We start from the raw sequence: 21866 nt of genomic DNA, 5'->3' as shown, positions 1-21866 counted from the left end.
TCTAAAATAAATTATAAAATGATACTATACCCAGACAAAACTATTATTCCTGTATCAGGATTAAATATCAAATTTTAATTAGGGGGCTTCCCTGGTGGCGCAGTGGTTGAGAGTCCGCCTGCCGATGCAGGGGACATGGGTTCGTGCCCCGGTCCGGGAAGATCCCACATGCCGCAGAGTGGCTAGGCCCGTGAGCCATGGCTGCTGAGCCTGCGCGCCCAGAGCCTGTGCTCCGCAGTGGGAGAGGCCACAACAGGGAGAGGCCCGCGTACCACCATAAAAAAAAAAAATTTTTAATTAGGGTCTGTCGACTCCATATTAGCAGAATACTGTATCATTTATTATCACAGTAAAACTGTTTTTGTTTGATCACCCAGTTCAACATCAATCACAGAAGGTGTTCCAATAAAGACTAAAGTCCATGTGACAGCACTTACAATCTTAGGATCTTTGTCATACCTTTCCCTTGGCATGAGGAATGCCCAAAGGACACTGATGAACTCCACCTAACAAAGCAGCCATTGCAAAACTGTATCCACTAACAGCTTCTGGTGAAGTTTTCAGGTTGTTGAGTCGTTCTGCACACCTGTCTAGAAATGGTGCCAGCTGGAAAGGCAGTGCCACAGCCACACAGCGCAGACACCACGCAGCAGCAAGTCGAGCTGCCATGCTTGGGTGAAGAAGCACTGAAGTCACTGTCTCCAAAAGGCCTAAAAAATACTCAAAAAATTACTCTTAATGAAGTCACACAATTTCATGAGTTAAAAGAACTATGTGTAGGGCTTCCCTGGTGGCGCAGTGGTTGAGAGTCTGCCTGCCAATGCAGGTGACGCAGGTTCGTGCCCCAGTCCGGGAAGATCCCACATGCCGTGGAGCGGCTGGGCCCGTGAGCCATGGCCACTGAGCCTGCGCGTCCGGAGCCTGTGCTCCGCAACGGGAGAGGCCACAGCAGTGAGAGGCCCGCGTACCGCAAAAAAAAAAAAAGAACTATGTGTAACACAATAGTTAAAATCATAATTGTTATGGTTTTATACAGATACATTTAGAACTGTGCCAAAAAACACATATATCAACTCATAAACAGGAAAGTACTTTAAGGAACATTTTCTACAAAGAACATAGTACATCCAATAAAATATAAATGTTGGCATAAAGTACTCAATAAAGTTTAGAAACAAAACTACCATGACTGTTTTTGATTTGTCTCCCAAAACTTTATTTCAACATTTAATTCAAGATTCACTATCACAGTGAATCCTAAATAAAACCCAACTTTTAACAAATGATGTAAACTGCTAATTACCATGATAAGCAACCAATCAGGAGTTAAATATCAATTACACCTATGACTTCTAAAAATATTGAAAAAAATATTCCAGCATATAAGTGAATATCATACCTATAGATGCTTCCTGAATAAGAGGGGATGCGGTGGCATTTAGGCTCTGCACCAGACTCCCAAGCTCCTGCAGGGCACAAACCATCACATGCTGGCTTGCTGCAATGTCTGCTGCTCCAGATTTGTTTTCACCACTAGTGTCATTCACTACCGCTTCTGGAAACACAAAATCATGTACGAATGTGGGTGAATTAAATTGTGATATAATTTTTTGATCTACGCAATTTATGTTTTTAAATTATACCAGCTGATACCTGACTGTTAAGAACTCTGTTTGTATGCTGAACATCACTAACAATTAGGGAAATACAAATCAAAACCACAATGATAAAAAGCCAATATAAAGAATTTAGCACAATGCCTACCCCCAATATACATTCAGTAAACATTAGCAGCTATTATTGTTACTTTATTATTATCACTGCTATTTTAAGAGCTGTAGTGTGCTGGTAGCATCACTGTCAAATTACTGACCAGAAAGAAGATCTATAAGGAAAGTGACTTTAGAATTTCTTACTGGGATGGTCCTCAAAGTTTCCATTAACTTGCTGGTCCCTGGCCCCACCTTTTAGCTTCCAATAGAATTGAACCATATTTAATCATGAAACAAATAAAAATTCCTTGTCAAATTACTAATTGAGAATATATTCTGCTCCATAAATTCCAGGTACATAGTACTATGTTTAATTCTGCTTTTACCATTTTAAAAATCGAATGGCTTAATGGCTTAAAAATCTGTGACCTTAAGATTAATAACCCTTAAATGACAGTAAAACTTTCTTATTTACATTCATTATGAATTACCAGGTTATAAAATGTAGAATAATAGGATATAATAGATTAATATACTATGGATTAAAATTAAATGCCTCTTTTCTTCTTAGACATTTCTGCACTTGGAAATGCACGAACTCTTTCTTTTAGGTACTAAGCTCTAAGCTCCCTGAACAGGTGCTATCTACGTGTGGCTCGCTGTTTTACTCCCACTGTTTGGCACAGAGTCTTTGACACTCAAACATTTCTTCAAGGAATAAATATACAAATATTTATAAAGCTGTGAACCTAGGATAGATTATATTTTAACATACCTAAAGAATGATACCTCATTAATTTAAACACCCTTTAATTCACAATTCCTAACTTTCAGTTAGTCCCATGCATTTAAAATATGGTTTGCCTAGTAAGCTATTATAAACAACAGAAACTATAAACTATTTGTGGATTTATTTTTATTAATTTTATAAGATGTTCAATATACATTCTCTAAATATAAAGTGCTGGATATTTTCTATTCATTAAATTCTTATTTCTAAAGACCCCTGTTAAGCAATATAATTTTTTTGTTGTTGTTGTTTTTTGTTTTTGTTTTTGTTTTGCAGTACGCGGCTCTCACTGTTGTGGCCTCTCCCGTTGCGGAGCACAGGCTCCGGACGCGCAGGCTCAGCGGCCATGGCTCACGGGCCCAGCCGCTCCACGGCATGTGGGATCCTCCCAGACCGGGGCGTGAACCCGTGTCCCCTGCATCGGCAGGCAGACTCTCAACCACTGCGCCACCAGGGAAGACCAATATAATTTTCTTGATTAAAGTTAATGTATATTCCCAAGAGTGATAAAAGTAAATTATCTTATAGAATTTATATCTTACTTTGCGTTAGTTCCTTAATTGTATTATTATAAGCTCCAGGAAGGCAGGAACTTTATCTTACTCACTGTTCAAAACCTGAATTACTGCTTTGCAATCTCAAATACTCAATAACTACTTGTTAAACAGAAAAGTTTATAAAATTGACACTTCCTAGAAAAGGATTTCTTTTAATTATGAATTACTGAGGTTTCACAGTATATCCTATAGTGGGCGAAAAACCACCTGTAACTGTTTCTCTCTAAATTTTCACATTAAGCCTATTAACGGAGGGGAAAACAACATGTATTTAGAAAACAATAGGTTCCAAGAAGAAAAACCACAATAGATTATTCCTCAAAGATTCCTCAATGTGCTGCGGCATACCGGGAGAGCTATAAAATCGGTAGATACTAGATATAAAACAGAAAGCCTAACCTTACAAACACACTAACCAAATACTGAAAAACTCCACTTCACTGTAATTATATGTTGTTTGAATATCAAATAAGAGTACACAATAAAAATGACTATTAAAACACAGTCCAGAAAGGTATATGAACTAATCAGATCTATTAGTATTTATTAAGAATAACAGTAAAGAACTAAATGACTAAAGTAATCAACAATACAGATCATGACATTAATTCTTACCTACTGGGACTTCCCTGGTGGTGCAGTGGTTAAGAATCCGCCTGCCAATGCAGGGGACACAGGTTCTAGCCCTGGTCCGGGAAGATTCCACATGCTGTGGAGCAACTAAGCCCATGTGCCACAACTACTGAGCCTGCTCTCTAGAGCCCGTGAGCCACAACTACTGAGCCTGGGTGCCACAACTACTGAGTCCGTGTGCCGCAACTACTGAAGCCCGCACACCTAGAGCCCATGCTCCGCAACAAGAGAAGCCACCACAATGAGAAGCCTGCACACTGCAACAAAGAGTAGCCCCTGCTTGCCGCAACTAGAGAAAAGCCTGCGCACAGCAATGAAGACCCAACACAGCCAAAAGTAGATAAATAAATTAATTTATTAAAAAGAAAAATTCTTACCTACTGCTTTCATTTGCTTTCCAATCGCTTGGCATATTTCTTTGGCAGCTGCAATCTGGGCTTTTTCACCTAGCAAACTGCCCACAGTAGCTCTCAGGATAAAGGAGACGCACCGTCTGGAGTACACAGCCTCTACATGTGTTTGCGTTGCCCGAGGATGGGAAACCAGATCAAGTACATGAGACAAGAATGTGGCAAAGCTACGCTCTAACCACTGACCACCCAATGTTGTTACAAAAACAACATATGCCTGTAAATAGATTAAGATGCTTTAGATAAATTTATATAAATGAAATGAAATTACAGATAAAGCAACTACGTGAATAACTGATGACAGCATGAAAAATAAATTATCTTTGAGATTAAAATTGAGAAAGTTTAAAACTTGAGACCTTTTTAGTACTTCTAGCATGGGAATTACTGGTTGAAGTATCTTTGACTAAAAACAGCTCTCAGGATAATAACTACAAGAAGAACACAGAGAGAGAATGGTGCGGGAGGGAAGGAAAGGTGAATTCACCCTGGTGATGAAGGTGATAAGTTATAGTAATAAAACCCTAACATGCTAAATAAACGCTGAGCTAGAGCTACAAAACATTTGCTTATGACTGTAAGATACAAATGGTTTACTTCCATTTTATGCTTGTTTCTGGAATAAGGTATAATTGGATGATTTTGACTAAGATCAAAAAAACCATTTCATCCTATTAGGTGTTAATTATTATTAGGTGTTAATTATTATTAGGTTATTAACCATAACATCTTATTTGGTATTAATTATTATTTTGAAACTATAATTTCAAGTCCGGTTTAACTGCATAATTGCACTGGTGATTAATCAATGATGATAAATCCAAAGTACTAACCAATATTTTTAGCTACAAGAGTTGTTGGAAAACATTAAAACCTAAATGCCTCAAGTTACTTGAATACAATTTCAATTAAAACTCAATTACTTTACTTCTGATTTTCTGCGAAGTAAAATTTGGAAAAATTTTGTTAAAGACAGACAGATAGATATAGCAGACATAGGCTTCTTTACACATCAAATACCTACCTTTCCATATAAGATGCAATTTAGATTTGAATGTAATTCATTCGTTTAGTAAAAGAAATGTTTTGAAAGACATTTTAAAAATTATTTAATTTTAGACAGTATTAAAAATCTCTGTACGCGCTGTTACTTAGTAAGAGTCTTCCATGAAATTTCACACGTGATACCAAGAGAATTCTTTTATACATATATATTACAAACCTGTGTAACTCCAACTCTCACTTCACGATTAACAGACCCTCCAACTTTTAACATTTCTCCACCACTCTTTAAGAAACCTGACCCTCCACGTAGAAATCCTGTGGCCATGAGTTCTAAGACTTCATCAAATGTTGCTCGCTTCACATTCTGGCGCATTACTTTCAGGAAGAAAAATATATTTATAAGCAAATATATTTTGCTATTAAATAATATTTTCTAATAATCTAGCTTTAAAATTCAAGTAATTGCTTTTAAGGATACTTAAACTATTACAAAGGAGATAGGGTCATTTATTTTCTTATGATCTTAAAATTTACAATATATTTGTAAAATTAAATTCAATTTTGAAGCAAAAAAATGCTAAAAAAAAGGAGCTAGAAATTAAAACAATTCAATATATCTTTGTCAAAATAGTCTAACAATTATGTTAGCCTTGATATGTGTAACACAACAAAGACAACGCACATTCACAGCAGATACTGCTAACTGACTGCAGCCCTCACTCCCAGTTGAGATGGACACAATACTTTTTTTTTTTTTGGCCACAGCACATGGCTTGTGGGATTTTAGTTCCACGGCGGTGAAAGCACCAAGTCCTAACCACTGGACCGCCAGGGAATTCCCAAGACCACACTTTCTATACAACAATTACCAATGGATTGAAACGTCACTGGACTGCAACCGACTTGCCATCCCTTGTAAAGAGCTTCCTATTTTATAAAGTCCTTTCCTACACAGTAGCAAACATAATCCTCACAAAAATTCTGTAGGAGAGGCATAAAGTTCATGATTAACTATGCAGGCTTTGGAATTTGAATGCCTGGGTTTTAATTTCACTTAATAGAACACTTATTACACCACAAACGACACAATCTCTCTAAGCCTAAATTTCCTTGTTTATAAAATGAGAATAACAACAGTACTTAGGATTCCTAGGGCTTTTGAGAGGATTAAATAAAACAACTCTGTTATATGCTTAATTCAGTGCCTTATACATAGTTAGCACTTAATAAATTGTTACCTATCATCATCATCACTGTTATCTAATTCAAACACTGAAGTAATCATGATTAAAGATGAAGAGACCAAAGCTCAAAGGGTTTCACAGCAAATAAACATAAAAGCTAGACAGGCAGATCAGCTCGGCGCTTTGTGACCGCCTGGAGGGGTGGGATAGGGAGGGTGGGAGGGAGAGAGATGCAAGAGGGAAGAGATATGGGAACATATGTATATGTATAACTGATTCACTTTGTTATAAAGCAGAAACTAACACATCATTGTAAAGCAATTATACCCCAATAAAGATGTTAAAAACAAAACAAAAAAAAAAAAACCCCAAAACACATAAGAGCTAGGACATGAATCTGTAAGATCTGATTTTCTTTCTACAATACAGAGATGGAATAGGGGTAGGGACAACAGCAGAGCTGGATTCACTCAGCATCTACTCAGAACTGTCCCTGAAGCATCTCTATGGAACTGTGAGGCACAGTAGAAGTCACTGGGAAAATCAATGCTGTCTCTGATTCTGCTTATAATAATGGTCAAGAAAAATATACTATGCTATGAATGGGGATCTACTCACCAGGGACTGAAAGTAAGAAGGCATGTAAAGTGCCAGATTCCAGTCCCTTGAACATGATACAAAACCATTTCATAAATCTTATTTGCTTATATGTCCAACATACTTGATGCATGTAATGTTGCACAGTATCATCATAAAAAATGTCTTGACGGGGACTTTCCTGGTGGTCCAGTGGTTAAGACTCTGTGCTTCCACTGCAGGGGGCCTGGGTCCGATCCCTGGTTGGGGAAGTTCTGCATGCCCCACGGTGTGGCCAAAAAAAAAAGTCCTGACTATATCAAGGAAAATGCCATTTGGGTACTTCTATTTTATGAAAAAGTAGACAAAGATACTAATTTAAAGCCTTTAAAGTGACTTGCCTAGAAGTAATAAGTCATTTAGAAGGAAGCATTCCATATACCTTCAAATACCTGTTACAGTCTAGATCGGGGGCTAGCAAACAACGATACCTGTTGCTTGTTTTGGCATCAATGCTGTAGCCATGACTGTTCCTAAGAGTTTAGACACTGCCACCCGTACCCCATAGTTTGAGTTTTCCAAAGCCTTAAAGCAGAGAGTGGCTATATTTTCCAGTTCAGCAGTCCACATGAACACAGCTTCATTCTGTAGTTCTAGGAGACACTAGAATTTTTTAAAAAAAAAGTAAATTAGAACTTCCACTTGAAAAGATGGATAAACAAGAACCAGATTTACTCTCTCTCCTGAAATAACTAAAAAATTGGACAAAATATATGAAACAAGTTTCAAAGACACTGGACATCAGGCAATGAAGGATGCTAATCCTTAAGAGATGGAAAATGCAAGTTGAACCCTACATTTGTTCCACCCTACTGCCTTGAGAGAGTTTCCAGCAGTTAGGAGGAAACTATAACCCTAAACTCCTGTATTAGAAAGAAGAAAGGTCTCTGGGGAATTCCCTGGTGGCCTAGTGGTTAGGATTCTGGGCATTCACTGCCGTGGCCTGGATTCAATCCCTGGTCGGGGGAACTGAGATCTCGCAAGCCGAATGGCGCAGCCAAAAAAAAAAAAGAAGAAGAAATGTCTCAAATCAACAACCTCTGCTTCTACCTTAAGAAACTAGATGACACAGAGCAAATTCAACACAAAGTAAGCAGGAAATAAAGGAAGTAATATAGATAAGAGAGGAAATCAGTGAACCAGCAAACTGAAAAACAGAAATGAAACCAAAAGCTGCTTCTTTGAGACTACCAATACAATCCCTGGTTGGGGAACTAAGATCCCACAAACCGCAGAAAGCAGCCAAAAAAAAAAGAAACCCACTTAATTAGAAAATAGCAACAACTGAAACGACACAAGAAATCAAATTTGACAAAATTCATTCTTGATAAAAACTTCTTGGAAGGTTAGAAATATAAGGGCACTTCCTCAACTTGATAAAGATCATCAAGGAAAACTGACAGTTAACATCATACTTAATGGTGAAGGACTGGATGTTTTCCCCTTAAGGATCAGGAACAAGACAAGGATGTCACCTCTCATGTTTTCTATTCAATATTGCACTGAAGGATCTAACCAGCCAGTGCAGTAAGAAAGAAAAATAAATAAAAAGCATCCAGATTGGAAAAGAAGTAAAACTGTCTTTATTCATAGACAACATGATTGTCCGCACAGAATACCTGATAGGATCTATTAAAAAAGCAAGGGCTTCCCTGGTGGTGCAGTGGTTGAGAGTCCGCCTGCTGATGCAGGGGACACGGGTTCGTGCCCCGGTCCAGGAAGATCCCACATGCCGCGGAGCGGCTGGGCCCGTGAGCCATGGCCACTGAGCCTGCGCCTCCGGAGCCTGTGCTCCGCAACGGGAGAGGCCACAACAGTGAGAGGCCCACGTACCACAAAAAAAAAAAAAAAAAAAGCTGATAGAACTAGTAAGGCCGTTTAAGAAGGTTGGTGGATACAAGACCAATGTACAAAAATCAGTTGTATTTCTATATATTAGTAATGAACAATTAGAAATTGAAAAAAAAAGCTTTTAATCAATACTATTTAAAATAGCATAGAAAATGAAATACTTATGGATAAATCTGACAAAAGAGGTGCAAGATCTGTGCATTTGAAAACCACAAAATGTTGCTAAGAGTAATCAAAGAAGACCTAAATGAATGAGAGATAGAGATATCGCATTCATGAGTTGGACTTAATACTGTTAAGCTGTCAACTATCCCCAAACTGATCTATAGATTCAATGCAACCTGAATAAAAATCTCAGCATGTTATTTTTGTAGAAATGGACAAGTTAAAATTTATATGGAAATGCAAAGGACCTAGAATAGCCAAAACTATTTTGGAAAAGAAAAAGTTGGAGGGCTAACCCTACCTGATTTTAAGACATTATAAAGGTACAGTAATCAAGAAAGTGTTATTGACATCAAGATAGACAAACAGATCAATGAAACAGAATAGAGATTCCAAAACTAGATCCACATTTATACGGACAACTGATTTTCAACAAAGGTGCAAAGGCAATTTAGTGAAGAAGAGTCTTTTCAACATGGTGCTAGAACAAGTGAATATCCATGTGCAAAAATCAAAACAAAACAAAAAATCTTCAATTCATACCTCACACTATATACAAAAATTAACTCAAAATGGATCATACATCCAAGTGTAAAACTATAAAACTAGGAAACATAGGAGAAAGTTTGGGCTAGGAAAAGCTTTCTTTGATACAATACTAAAAGCACAATATAAGAAAAACTGATAAATTGGACTTTGACAAAATTCAAAACTTCGCATCTTAGAAAGGCACTATTTAGGGAATGAAAAGACAGACCACAGAGTGGGAGAAAATATTTGCAAATCACATATCTGATATAGAAATAAAGAACCTACAAAGTAGACTCAAAACTGTATAATATATGTGCCACATCTTCTTTATCCATTCATCTGGTTTTTTTTGGGTTTTGTTTTTGTTTTTTAATTTTAAATTTATTTTTTATATATTTATTTTTGGCTGTGTTGGGTCTTCGTTGCTGCGCGTGGGCTCTCTCCAGCTTCAGCAAGCGGGGCCACTCTTCGTTGCCGTGAGCGGGCTTCTCATTACAGTGGTTGCTCTCGTTGTGGAGCACTGGCTCTAGGCGCACGGACTTCAGGAGTTGTGGCGCACGGGCTTAGTTGCTCCGCGGCATGTGGGATCCTACTGGACCAGGGCTCGAACCCATGTCCCCCACATTGGCAGGCGGATTCTTAACCACTGCACCACCAGGGAAGCCCCCATTCATCTGATGATGGACATTTAGGTTGCTTCCATGTCCTGGCTATTGTAAGTAGAGGTGCAACGAACATTTTGGTACATGACTCTTTTTGAATTATGGTTTTCTCAGGGTATATGCCCAGTAATGGGATTGCTGGGTCATATGCTAGTTCTATTTTTAGTTTTTTAAGGAACCTCCATACTGTTCTCCATAGTGGCTGTATCAATTTACATTCCCACCAACAGTGCAAGAGGGTTCCCTTTTCTCCACACCCTCTCCAGCATTTATTGTTTGTAGATTTTTTGATGATGGCCATTCTGACTGTGGCACATATATACAATGGAATATTACTCAGCCATAAAAAGAAATGAAATTGAGTTATTTGTAGTGAGGTGGATGGACCTGGAGTCTGTCATACAGAGTGAAGTAAGTCAGAAGGAGAAAAACAAATACCGTATGCTAACACATATATATGGAATCTAAGGAAAAAAAAAAAGTCATGAAGAACCTAGGGGCAAGATGGGAATAAAGACGCAGACCTACTAGAGAATGGACTTGAGGATATGGGGAGGGGGAAGGGTAACCTGGGACAAAGTGAGAGAGTGGCATGGACATATATACACCACCAAACATAAAATAGATAGCTAGTGGGAAGCAGCCACATAGCACAGGGAGATCTGCTCGGTGCTTTGTGACCACCTAGAGGGGTGGGATAGGGAGGGTGGGAGGGAGGGAGACACAAGAGGGAAGAGATATATGGACATATGTATATGTATAACTGATTCACTTTGTTATAAAGCAGAAACTAACACACCATTGTAAAGCAATTATACTCTAATAAAGATGTTAAAAAAAACTCTATAATAAGAAAACAAATAACTCAATAAAACAATGCACAAAAATTTTGAATAGACTCTTCATCAAAGAAGATATGGATGGTAAATAAGCACCTAAAAATATGATCATCATTAGTCTGGAAATGTGAATTAAAGTCACAATGAGATTCCTGTACATATCTCTAAGAATGGCTAAAATTAAAAAGACTGGCAATACCAAATGTTGGTGAGACATGGAGAATGAGGAAATCTCATAGTACTTTGGAAAACAGTGGCAATTTCTCCAAAAATTAAATGTAAATCTAAAATATGATCCAGCCATTCCACTCCTAGGTATTTACCCAAGTGAAAGGAAAGCATGTGTTGATAACAAAAACTAGTACACAGATATTCACAGCAGCTTTTTTTGTAATATCCAAAACTGGAAGCAACACAAATGTCCATAACAGGTGAAGGAATACACCAATTGTGGCATAGCCATACAATGAAATACTACTCAGCAATAAAAAGGAATGAACGATTGATACATGTAACAACACTGAGAAATCTCAAAAGAATTATGCTGTTTAAAAGAAGCCAGGCAAAAAGAAAAAAAAAAGCACATACCACCTGATTCCATTTTACATATAATTCTAGAAAATGAAATGAAACTAATCCATGGGGACCAAAATCATGCCACCTTATTTTGAAACTTTCAAAGGAAAAAAAAAATCATTGACTGTTTCAGAGCAAGCAGGATAAGGAGCAACATTATAAACAGCCGAGTACTAACCTTGGCAACTGCACATCGAACAGCCATTGACCTGTCAGTTAAGAGAGACCTGGCATTCTTATAAATATCACGATGACAGGAAGCTGCTGCACCACCCAGTCCATTTAGAACTTTCTGTAGACTCACTAAGATTTCACTTCGCCCTTGAGACTAGAAAAGAACATAAAGCAAATTCTACGTTTAAATAAGAACATACCAAAAGACCAAAGTTCTCTGGGCCTAATGGTCTTACCTCTAAAGGTAAACAGTTAAGTAATGAAAAATAAAAAAGTATTTTAGAACATCCCTGAAAGGTAAAAATAATTATTAACTTCAACAAAATAATTATTTGAGAAATTAGGTTACAATAAGTAAACATATTCTTATGTTTCCATGATCTGTTGAAGTGCAAATAATGAGAACATGACAAATTCAAAAGCTTCAATATAATACCTCAAGGATGCAAGCTTTCAGAATGTGAAAAGTTAAGTAAAAAGTACTTAAGAATATAAACCATCTAAAAGAGGAAGAAAACATCCAACACATTTTAAAAACTTTCTCACAGATATATTCCAAACTATCAACTTCTTGAGACTACTCTGAACTCTTGTTTTTATACTCTTATTGTGCTTGATTCATATTTCTGATAGTATACTTATTCAAACGTAGATTTCTTTCACTAGACTGTAAGCTCTTTGAGGTCAGGGAGTAGATCTTATTCATCTTTATATGCCTAATGCCTAAGAATATGCCCTCAATTCTTGCTTAATAAATTAATAGACAAAGAGTTCCCAGAAGAGGTGTTGTCCAAGAAATCTTTAGCTTTCCTAGACAAAGAATTAGACTATGAGACCAGTGCTTGGTCTATTTTCAGTTAACCCCAAATGAACAAGGAATTTTCAGAAGTAATACCAAACTGACATGACAAAACAGAACTATTTTTACTTCATATTAGTTGCTGTGGATTGAATACTGTCCCGCCAAAAGATGAGTTCAAGTCCTATGCCCTGTTACCTGTGAACATGACTTTATTTGGAAATAAGGTCTTTGCAGATGAAATCAAGTAAAGATGAGATCATACTATATTAGGGTGGACCCTAATCCTTATAATAGAAGAATTTGGTATCCTTATAATAGACCGGTATCCTTATAACAGAAGAATTTGGACACAAAACACAGATGCATAGGGAGAACACCATATGACAATGGAGACAGAAATTGGAGAGATACATCTGCAAACCAAGGAATACCACCAAAGCCAAGGACGGTCAGCAACAACCAGAAGCTAAGAAGGCTTGGAAGGACTATTCCCAAGAGCTATCAGAGGAAGCACGGCCCTGCTGATACCTTGATTTCAGACTTCTAGCTTCTAGAATTGTGAGGCAATAAATTTCTGTTATTTTAAGCCACCCAGTCTGTGGTAATTTATTATGGCAGCCGTAGGAAACTAATACATTAGCTATGGCACAAAAAATAATATGGCAGTACAATAATATTCCTAGGGCTAAATAAAATAATACATAAACCTATTCTTTGTCAAGGTAAAGCATTCTTTACCTTCTCCCTGAAATATGAGGTAATGTACATTAAAACAAGGGGCAAGTAATATTTTTTTGCAAGTAATAATTTTAAATTACCCTCTTGCTAAGCAATATTAAGTACTACACTGACAGAGAAAAGGCAACATATATTTTTAACTAACATCTAACTCCCACCACAAGCAAAACATTTAAATAATATTTGTTGTAAAACTTACCTCTGCACTTTTCAGAGATTTCAAAAGATTATTTACTGTTTCTGGAAATGCACTGCCTAACATTCTCCCCATTTTTTCATAAAATGCTCCAACACAAGCCACTGCAGCCCTGTAAGAAGTGACATTTTCACCAGTCACTGTTCAGATTAATAATTTTATAGTATTTTTCTTATTTTCAGAAATCAATTTGTATTTGTGCAGGACACTTTTGGCCACAAATCCTTAATTTTCAAGAACACCTTGTTGATTCTTGGCTATCATCAAAAAGTCTACAAATAATAAATGCTGGAGATGGTATGGAGAAAAGGGAACCCTCCTACACTGTTGGTGGGAATGTAAACTGGTGCAGCCACTATGGAAAACAGTATGCAGGTTCCTTAAAAAACTAAAAATATAGCTACCATATGATCCAGCAATCCCACTCCTGGGCATATATCCTGAAAAGATGAAAACTCTAACTCGAAAAGACAGAGGCACCCAATGTTCGTAGCAGCACTATTTATAATGGCCAAGACATGGAAACAACCTAAGTGCCCATCAACAGATGACTGGTTTAAGAAGATGTGGTGTAAATATACAATGGAAAACTACTCATCCATAAAAAAGAATGCAATATTGCCATTTGCAATAATGTGGATGAACCTAGAGAATATCATACTAAGTGAAGTAAGTCAGACAAAGATAAATATTATATGATATTACTTATATATGGAATCTAAAAAATAATACAAATGAACCCAATAGACAAAACAGAAACAGACTCACAGACACAGAAAACAAACTTATGGTTACCAAAGGGAGAAAAGCGGGGAGGGGGATAAATTAGGAGTATGGGATTAGCAGATACAAACTACTATACATAAAATAGATAAGCAACAAGGATTTACTGTACAGCATAGAGAACTCTATTCAATATATTGTAATAACCTATAATGGAAGATAATCTGAAAATTATATATACATATAAAGCTGACTCACTTTGCTGTATACCTGAAACTAACACAATATCATTAATCAACTATATTTCAATTTAAAAAAATTTTAAAAAAGAATACCTTCTTTATTCTGTATAATTGTAACAGATACTATGGATAATCAAATTGTATTCTTGTTAGGAAAATAAGAGAATAAACATATATTTACATAACGAATCATACCCATCCTTTGGAAAGAAACCCAACCTTTCCTTTTGAGGACTTTCCAAATTATGTTCATCCACAATGATCCCTCTCTTCTTTCATTATACGTAAAATGTCAACCACTCATTCTGACAAAATTATATCGTTTCCTGTGTTGCAACTTGACAATTTTATATGTCTATATCTTATCCTGCCCTGCCAACGGAAATGTAAAGTCCAGAAACAGAGGTGGTTATACATTTTTGTATTACTCACAGTGTCTGCCTCTTAATATATAAATAATAATAAGCAATTACTTGTAAAATTTAATCTAAATGGGTTTAACAGAACAGCTGACAACATAGAAGAAGAAATGTAACAGCAGCCCATCTCTTCCCATGGTAGGGAAATCACCCTACCATCACTCATGTAAACAGTAAATAAGTGAATAGCTCTGAGCTTAGCTTAGCGGCAGGAGCTGGGCATAAAGGTGTAGCCTCTGGAGTCTGGCACATCTGTACCTAAATCCTAGAACATGTCACACAATAGCTGTGTGTCCTGAGCAAGTTACTCTGAGGCTGAGAGAGATTAAATATAGTTTACTATCGTACAAGCAATTAACAGCAGAATCAGAGAATCGACCTTCACTTCTTTGACTCCAAATCCCATGTTTTTTTCAATACTCTATAGGCTGATAACAAAGCTAAAAATGACTGAGGTCACATGCCAGAATATATTAGTGAATTCCTAAATAGAACCCATGAATCCACTGGAAATACGTATGAATAATATGTAATAAAGTCTACTTAGCCTGAACTATAAAATTACGTGTGGATTTGCCAAGTGGCAGAGAACTAAATCACAAAACTATTACATAGCTTCAAACTCCAAAATAAACTGGAAAACACTAATACACTCTAATCTCTTCTAAAACTTTTGAGAGCTACATCTATCCCAAACAACACAAAACTTAATCACAACATATCTATGAAGTTGAAAACAGACCTAAAAATCAATGTCTGGGTTCAGAATACTTTCTCCATTTCCTCTAAGCTATGATACTGGTCCTGGCTCCTTGAATGTTGGTGTTCTCAAGTTGTATCCTTGCTATCTTCTCTTCTCACACAGTATTACAATACTCTTCCTAGGTAACTTTATCCATACTAAAGGGTTCAGCCTACTCTAAAATCTTCATTCTCTACTCACCAAAATGACATTCTCAGCTCAGGTCTCTGAAATCCAGACCAGGATTTCCAACTGCTTACTACATACTGTCACTTGGATATTCCCACTTGGACTCCAGATTCAGCATGCCCAGAATTGGACTCATCATTTTCCCCTCAACTTATTCCCCCCACTATTTTGTATCTTTCTGTAAGCACTGTATATAAGGTATAAATAAGCCACTTCTGTTTCCAATTATCAGTTTCCTTTGTCTAGAAAATAGGTTAGCAAACCACAGCCTGCAGGCCAAATCTGGCCCATCATCCAGCCTGCCACCTGTTGCTGTAAATAGTTTTATTGGTACGCAGCTGTACTCATTTATTTACATACCAGCTATGGCAGAGTTGAGTAGTTGCAACAGAGATGATACCCCATAAAGCCAGAACTATTTACTATCTGGCCCTTTCCATAAAATTTGCCAGTCCATGACCTGTCACATCCATCTTCCCCTTTTCCCATCTTAACTCCTTACTTGACTCATTTCCATATTTCCTCCTGGATGGTTGATCTTTGGCTGATGCTTCTTTAAGAAGGCTTTGTTGACACTGCTCTCCCGTCACACCACAGCTAAGTTTATTCAGGTGTTACTTTCCCGCCCACAACACTCCTCACTACTATAATAACTCCTGATTTTCTTATTTGACTCTTTCACAGGATGCGTCCCTACGCCATTATCCTCAAAACTTGCTCTCAAAATGTCTGCCCTTGACCCAGACCACAGGTATGGGCTTGAAATTGGGTCAAGCTCTTAATTTAGGAGTCAGCAAACTTGCAGGCAAAATGGTCTCTGTCTCAGGTACTCAGTTCTGCCATTTAAGCGTGAAAGCAGCCACTGCCTAAATGAAGGAGCATGTCTGTAATTCTAATAAACTTCATTTACAAAATAGGTGGCAAGTTGGATTTGGCCTGTGGGCTATAGTTTGCCCATTCCTGCCTCAATCTCATCACCCAGAAAATCTTTACTTTTCTTTCCATCCCAGCCAAGAATATTATCTCCTCCCAAAATTACCAAAAACCCCTGTGCAAATTGCTGACATCATACCAATTCTCTGTAGTTTGCTAAAAGTCCCAGGGGCAATGGAGCACATGTTGAAATAGAACTCCTTTCCCAGACCTACTTAGAGCTTTTATTGTCAGCAGCATATCTCAGGTTCCATCTACACAGGGGTCTTTATGATCAGCAGGCCCTTATTAAGATAAATTACTCTGAAAAAACAAGTTTCAAAGGTCAATCTCAAAGTAAGTACTTACAGTTTTGTTGGTAAGTAGGCTGCAGTGTCATCTTTATTTCTGATAATGTCATTACATTTATCAAGTGTTTGAAAAACAGTGAAAGTATCTCCAATGCTATAAAGGGCTGCAAGATTTTTAGCTAACAATTTTCGCGTAGGTGGTCCAGGTGAACTACTTATTAATCCAGTTAATTGTTCAACAAGTTTTTTCTGTTTTTCCTTTACATCAGTCTGTTATAAAAAAATAAAGATCATCAGTTTTTTTCTTATACATAATTTTGTTATCTTTTAGTGAAAATTTAAAAATACTTAACAGTAACGGCACTCTAATAATTAAAATCTATATTACTTTAGGTATAAAACCATAAATGAGAATTTTCAAGATAAGGAAGAGTTCAGTAAAAAAAATGAACCGTTCTTTCCTAGATTAAATATTCTCCTCATTCTCCTCCAATTCCACAAAGTTAGCTGCCAATAAAAGTGACTACTCTATATCCAAAAAGTTTCCATGCTGACTTATTAAAAATTAAAACCAACAGTCAGTCAAAGGATGTAAAATATTGGGTGTATGGACAATTGACATCTTAGAACTCAGCTAGGGTCCCCTGTAAAAGCAAAGTCAGTAGTTCATAGAGTTATAGGTCAGTAAAGGAAACCAAAAGAAACTCTGAAGAGCTCTAGGCAACAGAAGAAATATTCAGATCTACTCGTAATCAATGCTAGGAATTCATCCATCCATTAAAGAAATACTTACTGTACACTTATATGCCATGCACTATTCTAGGTACTGGGGTGCAAATGCAAGAGTGATTACAATAGACAGTCTCTGCCCTCATGAAATTTACATTCTAATGGGGAGAAACAGAGTTTACCAAATAAACAAATGAATACTGTGAGTTCTTCCTGTTTTATACAGATTAGTAAGAAAAAGGCATCTCTGAAAAGAAGTGAAGATGTGAGTTATGCAGATATCTGGGAGAAGAACATTCCAGGCAGGCAACAAGTACAAGGGCCTTGAGGTGGGAGCATACTCAGCATGCTTGAGGACAGCAAGAAGCCAGTGTGGCCGGAGCAAAATAAGACAGAGGAAGTAGCAGGAGATGAAGTCAGAATGATAGAAGGGAGCAGGTCATGCAATGCCTCATACACCATTGTAAGAACTTTGTATTTTATTCTCAGTGAGAGTCTGAGGCAGAGGAGGGACACGATTAAATGCTTTAACAGGGTCTTTCTGACTATTGAGCTGAGGATACTCTACAAGGTACATGGCTGGAAGCACGGTGAGCACTTAAGTTGTGGCAATAATCCGACAAGAAATGAGGGTGGTAACAATGGAAATAATGTGAAGTAACTGAATTCTGGATATATTTAGGGGAGAGAACCAATATGATTTGCTGATAAATATGATGTGGAGTTTGAGAAAAAGAAGGAAGTGAAGAATGGCTCTAAGATTTATGACCTGAGCAACCAGGATTATACGGTCATTTCCTGAGATAGAAAGCACTGGGGCAAGGATAGGTTTGAGACAGTGAAATCAAGAACTTAGTTTTAAATATGTTAACTTTGAGATGCTGTTTAGATATTCAAGAGAAAGAGGTGGAGTAGCTAGTTGGATATCCGGTAATCATTACTACATAGATGGCAGTAAAAATCATGAGATTAGATGATATCACTGAAGGATTAAGATGGGTTTTTTTTAAAAAATAAAAATAAAAAAAGAGTGCCCAGGACTGAGAAAGAGCCAGCAAAAGAGAATGAGGAATAACTAGTGAAGCAGGAGTAGAATTAAAAGCAAATAGTGTCTTGGGAACCACAAATAGGAAAAACTTCACACCAACTGTGCATCAACAGTAATGATAACAATTTATTTTTTAATTTGGGTAAAGGGTGTACAGATGTTCATATTATTATGCTTCATAATTTGGATATACTTTTTATATACTCTTTTGTATTTTTCAATTTCACAACAAAAAAAGATATTTTGTGCTTTAAGATAGAGGATCAGCTATGTCAAAAGCTGCTGACAGCTCCATTAAAACAGAATACTGACTGTTGGTTTGGGCAATACAAGATCTGTTTCCGTGTAATGGAGGCAACAAATACCCAGCTGGAGTGGGTTTAAGAGAAAACAGAAACTTCTAGTTAAAGACTGTAAATGAATCCATGCATTAACTCTGTCTCTCCAGAAACTAAAAGTATACTAAAGGGCAACCAAAAAAAAAGCACCAATATAAAAGGGCAAAGAAAACAGAAAAAGAATCAATGCAAAATATAGAAGCCAGGTATCCTCAATATGGAAAGTTAAGAAGAGCCCCAGCTTCCAACAGAGGACTCCTGAAAAGCTCATGTTTGTTCGTTGTTGCTCTTGTTTTGAGGCCCTAAATGCTTATGGAAGAGACAGTAAAGTTGTGCCTAGAAATGGAAGGAATGGTTGAGAGTCTATTTAAGAAGCTGTAAGACTCCCACATCTCTCTCCTCCATCCTGAACTCAGTGAGCTCGGGCACAACTGTGGGCTGGGAAAACTGCACTGAAAACAGGGGGATTAAGTAAAAGTTTAGACACTGAATGTTGAAGTCCCCAGCCTTCTCCCCCAAATCCTAGAACCTAGGCAGCTAGTCATGTACCCTAGGACACTAGAGTAAAAAAGTCTCTTATAGGGAATGACTAGCTCAGAAAACCCTAAAGGGGTTCCTCAAAGAATTGGACTAGTCTATGGCGAAGCACACTTCACCCTGACTAGAAAACTTTTACTACTCACTCTAAAATTTGAGCAGACTGCCAAATTTTCCTCAGATGTTTGAAGAAAGCATCTAATTTTAAAGACAGCATCTAATTTTAAAGACAGAAAATAAACACACAAATAATGAAAAGTAACTTGGGTGAAAAGATTGTGAAGGAAGAAGGAAAAAGAAAGAAAAGCCTATTATTAACTCTTCAGAGAGACAAGTGAAGATACTGGAATTGCTACACAGCACTGAGGGACCACTTGATGTTGGAGATAATGAATTTAAAGTGACAGCAGTCAGGGCTTCCCTGGTGGCACAGTGGTTAAGAATCTGCCTGCCAATGCAGGGGACACGGGTTCAAGCCCTGGTCCGCGAAGACCCCACGTGCCGCGGAGCAACTAAGCCCATGCGCCACAACTACTGAGCCTTGCTCTAGAGCCCGCGAGCCATAACCACTGAGCCCGAGTGCCACAACTACTGAGCCTGAGCTCTAGAGCTCGTGTGTCACAACTACTTAGCCCGTGTGCCACAACTACTGAAGCCTGTGTGCCACAACTACTGAAGCCCGTGCACCTAGAGCCCATGCTTTGCAACAAGAGAAGCCACCGCAATGAGAAGCCCGTGCAAGACCCAATGCAACCAAAAATAAAAATTAAAAATAAATAAATTTATTTAAAAAAAAGAAGTGACAGCAGTCATATAATCATGTTTTTCTCCACTCACATTCAGATGTCCAGGTAGAAACATAAAGTCTCTATCCAGGCAATAAGCTGGATTTAAACGAGGTTTGGGTTTTGCCACAGGATAGAAAAGGACAGACAAATTCTTACTACAGTACAGTGTAATATTCTCAAGTTCCACAAATGACCTACAATCTCCAAAACATAATGTGTTTTCTTACAAATCATGTACACATAATAGTCTTTATATATGTTAACCCAGCTAGAAAAAAAAGTAATACCATACCTTGTTGGCAGCAACCAAGACTTTATCAAGAAATCGCAACCATTCAAAGATAAAAACTGGTCTCTTCGCTTCAGTGATTTGAGCCAAAGCGTCTTCATTCAGCAATAAACTGTGGGCTAACTCCATTACTGAAGTTTTAATTTCACACCTTAAATAAACAATTTTAAAATACTTGTAAGAACTTGTTAATATTAAAAGTCAAACTTAACAAATGTAATCACTAAGAAATGAAAAATAAGGCTTTACTTCTCATTTCATTTGGAGGAAACTTACATAACTTCCTTGAGGCAAAACCTGAGAACCTAATTTTAAAGGATAAGGGTGCAAACAAAAACAAAGGAAAGTCATGCTTGGTGAGGAAGAATGAAGAATGGGTTCAACGGAAAATTAAGATAAATATTGCAAATAAGGCATTATTCCAGAAGGAAAATGCCTAGCAAAATACGTCATTAACCCATTCCATAAACGGGAAAACTGAAGCACCGAGATCAAACACCAGCCGGGCCTGACAACCCATCCTCCTTTTTCCTCTTCCACTGCTCGGTGCACAGCACCCTTCCGCTTCCCCTGCTGCACCTGCCCCAGGAGGAGGTCAAAACGTCCCAGCAGACAGATCCCACACTGGAAGGCTCCGAGAGTCTTCCTACGGGGATGAGGTGGCGGCGGGAGGCCAGGTCCCCGCGGCCGAAGCTTCAGCTACAACGCCGGGCGGTCCAGGAACGCAGCTGGCAGAGGCCGCGCGCACTGCAGGTCCGGGTAAACCGGCTATCTGGAGGAAGGCAGCGCAGCGCCGGGCCCGAGGCCGTGTCAGGCCTCGGCCGGGTCACCCGGTCTGTCAACCCCAGGAGGCGGCGACTCGGAACCAAGTCCGGCGCCTGAAAAGGGCAAATGTTCATTACGAACTCGAATTCCGTCCCCAGACCTCTGACAACCTAGTGGGGGCCTTGGTGTGTGTGCGCGCGCGTGTGTGCGTGTATGTGTGTCAACGTGCACGCTACGGTGGCGGACGGGTCGGCCTTACCTCCTAGTCTGGCAAAGGTAGACGAGCCGAGCTCCGCGTCTAGAAGAAGCCGCTAAGGGACCCGGATGCCCCGCCTCCCACACTTCTCCCAGCCGGAAGCGCGAGGAGAGCGCG

General features: G+C 38.1%; 1 protein-coding gene across 1 annotated transcript in view; it reads right to left on the bottom strand.

Moving 5' to 3' along the window:
* Window positions 1-21864, bottom strand: part of HEATR5B (HEAT repeat containing 5B) — an 89533-nt gene extending 67669 nt beyond the window's left edge. Inside the window, exons 1-10 of the mRNA XM_067703254.1 lie at window positions 21753-21864; window positions 20732-20879; window positions 17058-17269; window positions 13465-13573; window positions 11730-11879; window positions 7359-7530; window positions 5325-5482; window positions 4070-4319; window positions 1400-1555; window positions 460-710 (exon numbers count right to left, since the gene is read on the bottom strand). Coding sequence (XP_067559355.1) covers window positions 460-710; window positions 1400-1555; window positions 4070-4319; window positions 5325-5482; window positions 7359-7530; window positions 11730-11879; window positions 13465-13573; window positions 17058-17269; window positions 20732-20857 — 1584 coding nt within the window. The 5' untranslated portion in view covers window positions 20858-20879; window positions 21753-21864. The remainder of the gene's footprint in view (window positions 1-459; window positions 711-1399; window positions 1556-4069; window positions 4320-5324; window positions 5483-7358; window positions 7531-11729; window positions 11880-13464; window positions 13574-17057; window positions 17270-20731; window positions 20880-21752) is intronic.
* Window positions 21865-21866: the final 2 nt, after the last annotated feature.

The sequence above is a fragment of the Pseudorca crassidens genome, chromosome 14 (assembly GCF_039906515.1).
Source record: "Pseudorca crassidens isolate mPseCra1 chromosome 14, mPseCra1.hap1, whole genome shotgun sequence".
NCBI classification, from domain to species: Eukaryota; Metazoa; Chordata; class Mammalia; order Artiodactyla; family Delphinidae; genus Pseudorca; species Pseudorca crassidens.
The sequence above is the reverse complement of the archived record's forward strand: the minus strand, read 5'-3'. Positions and strand labels throughout refer to the sequence as shown.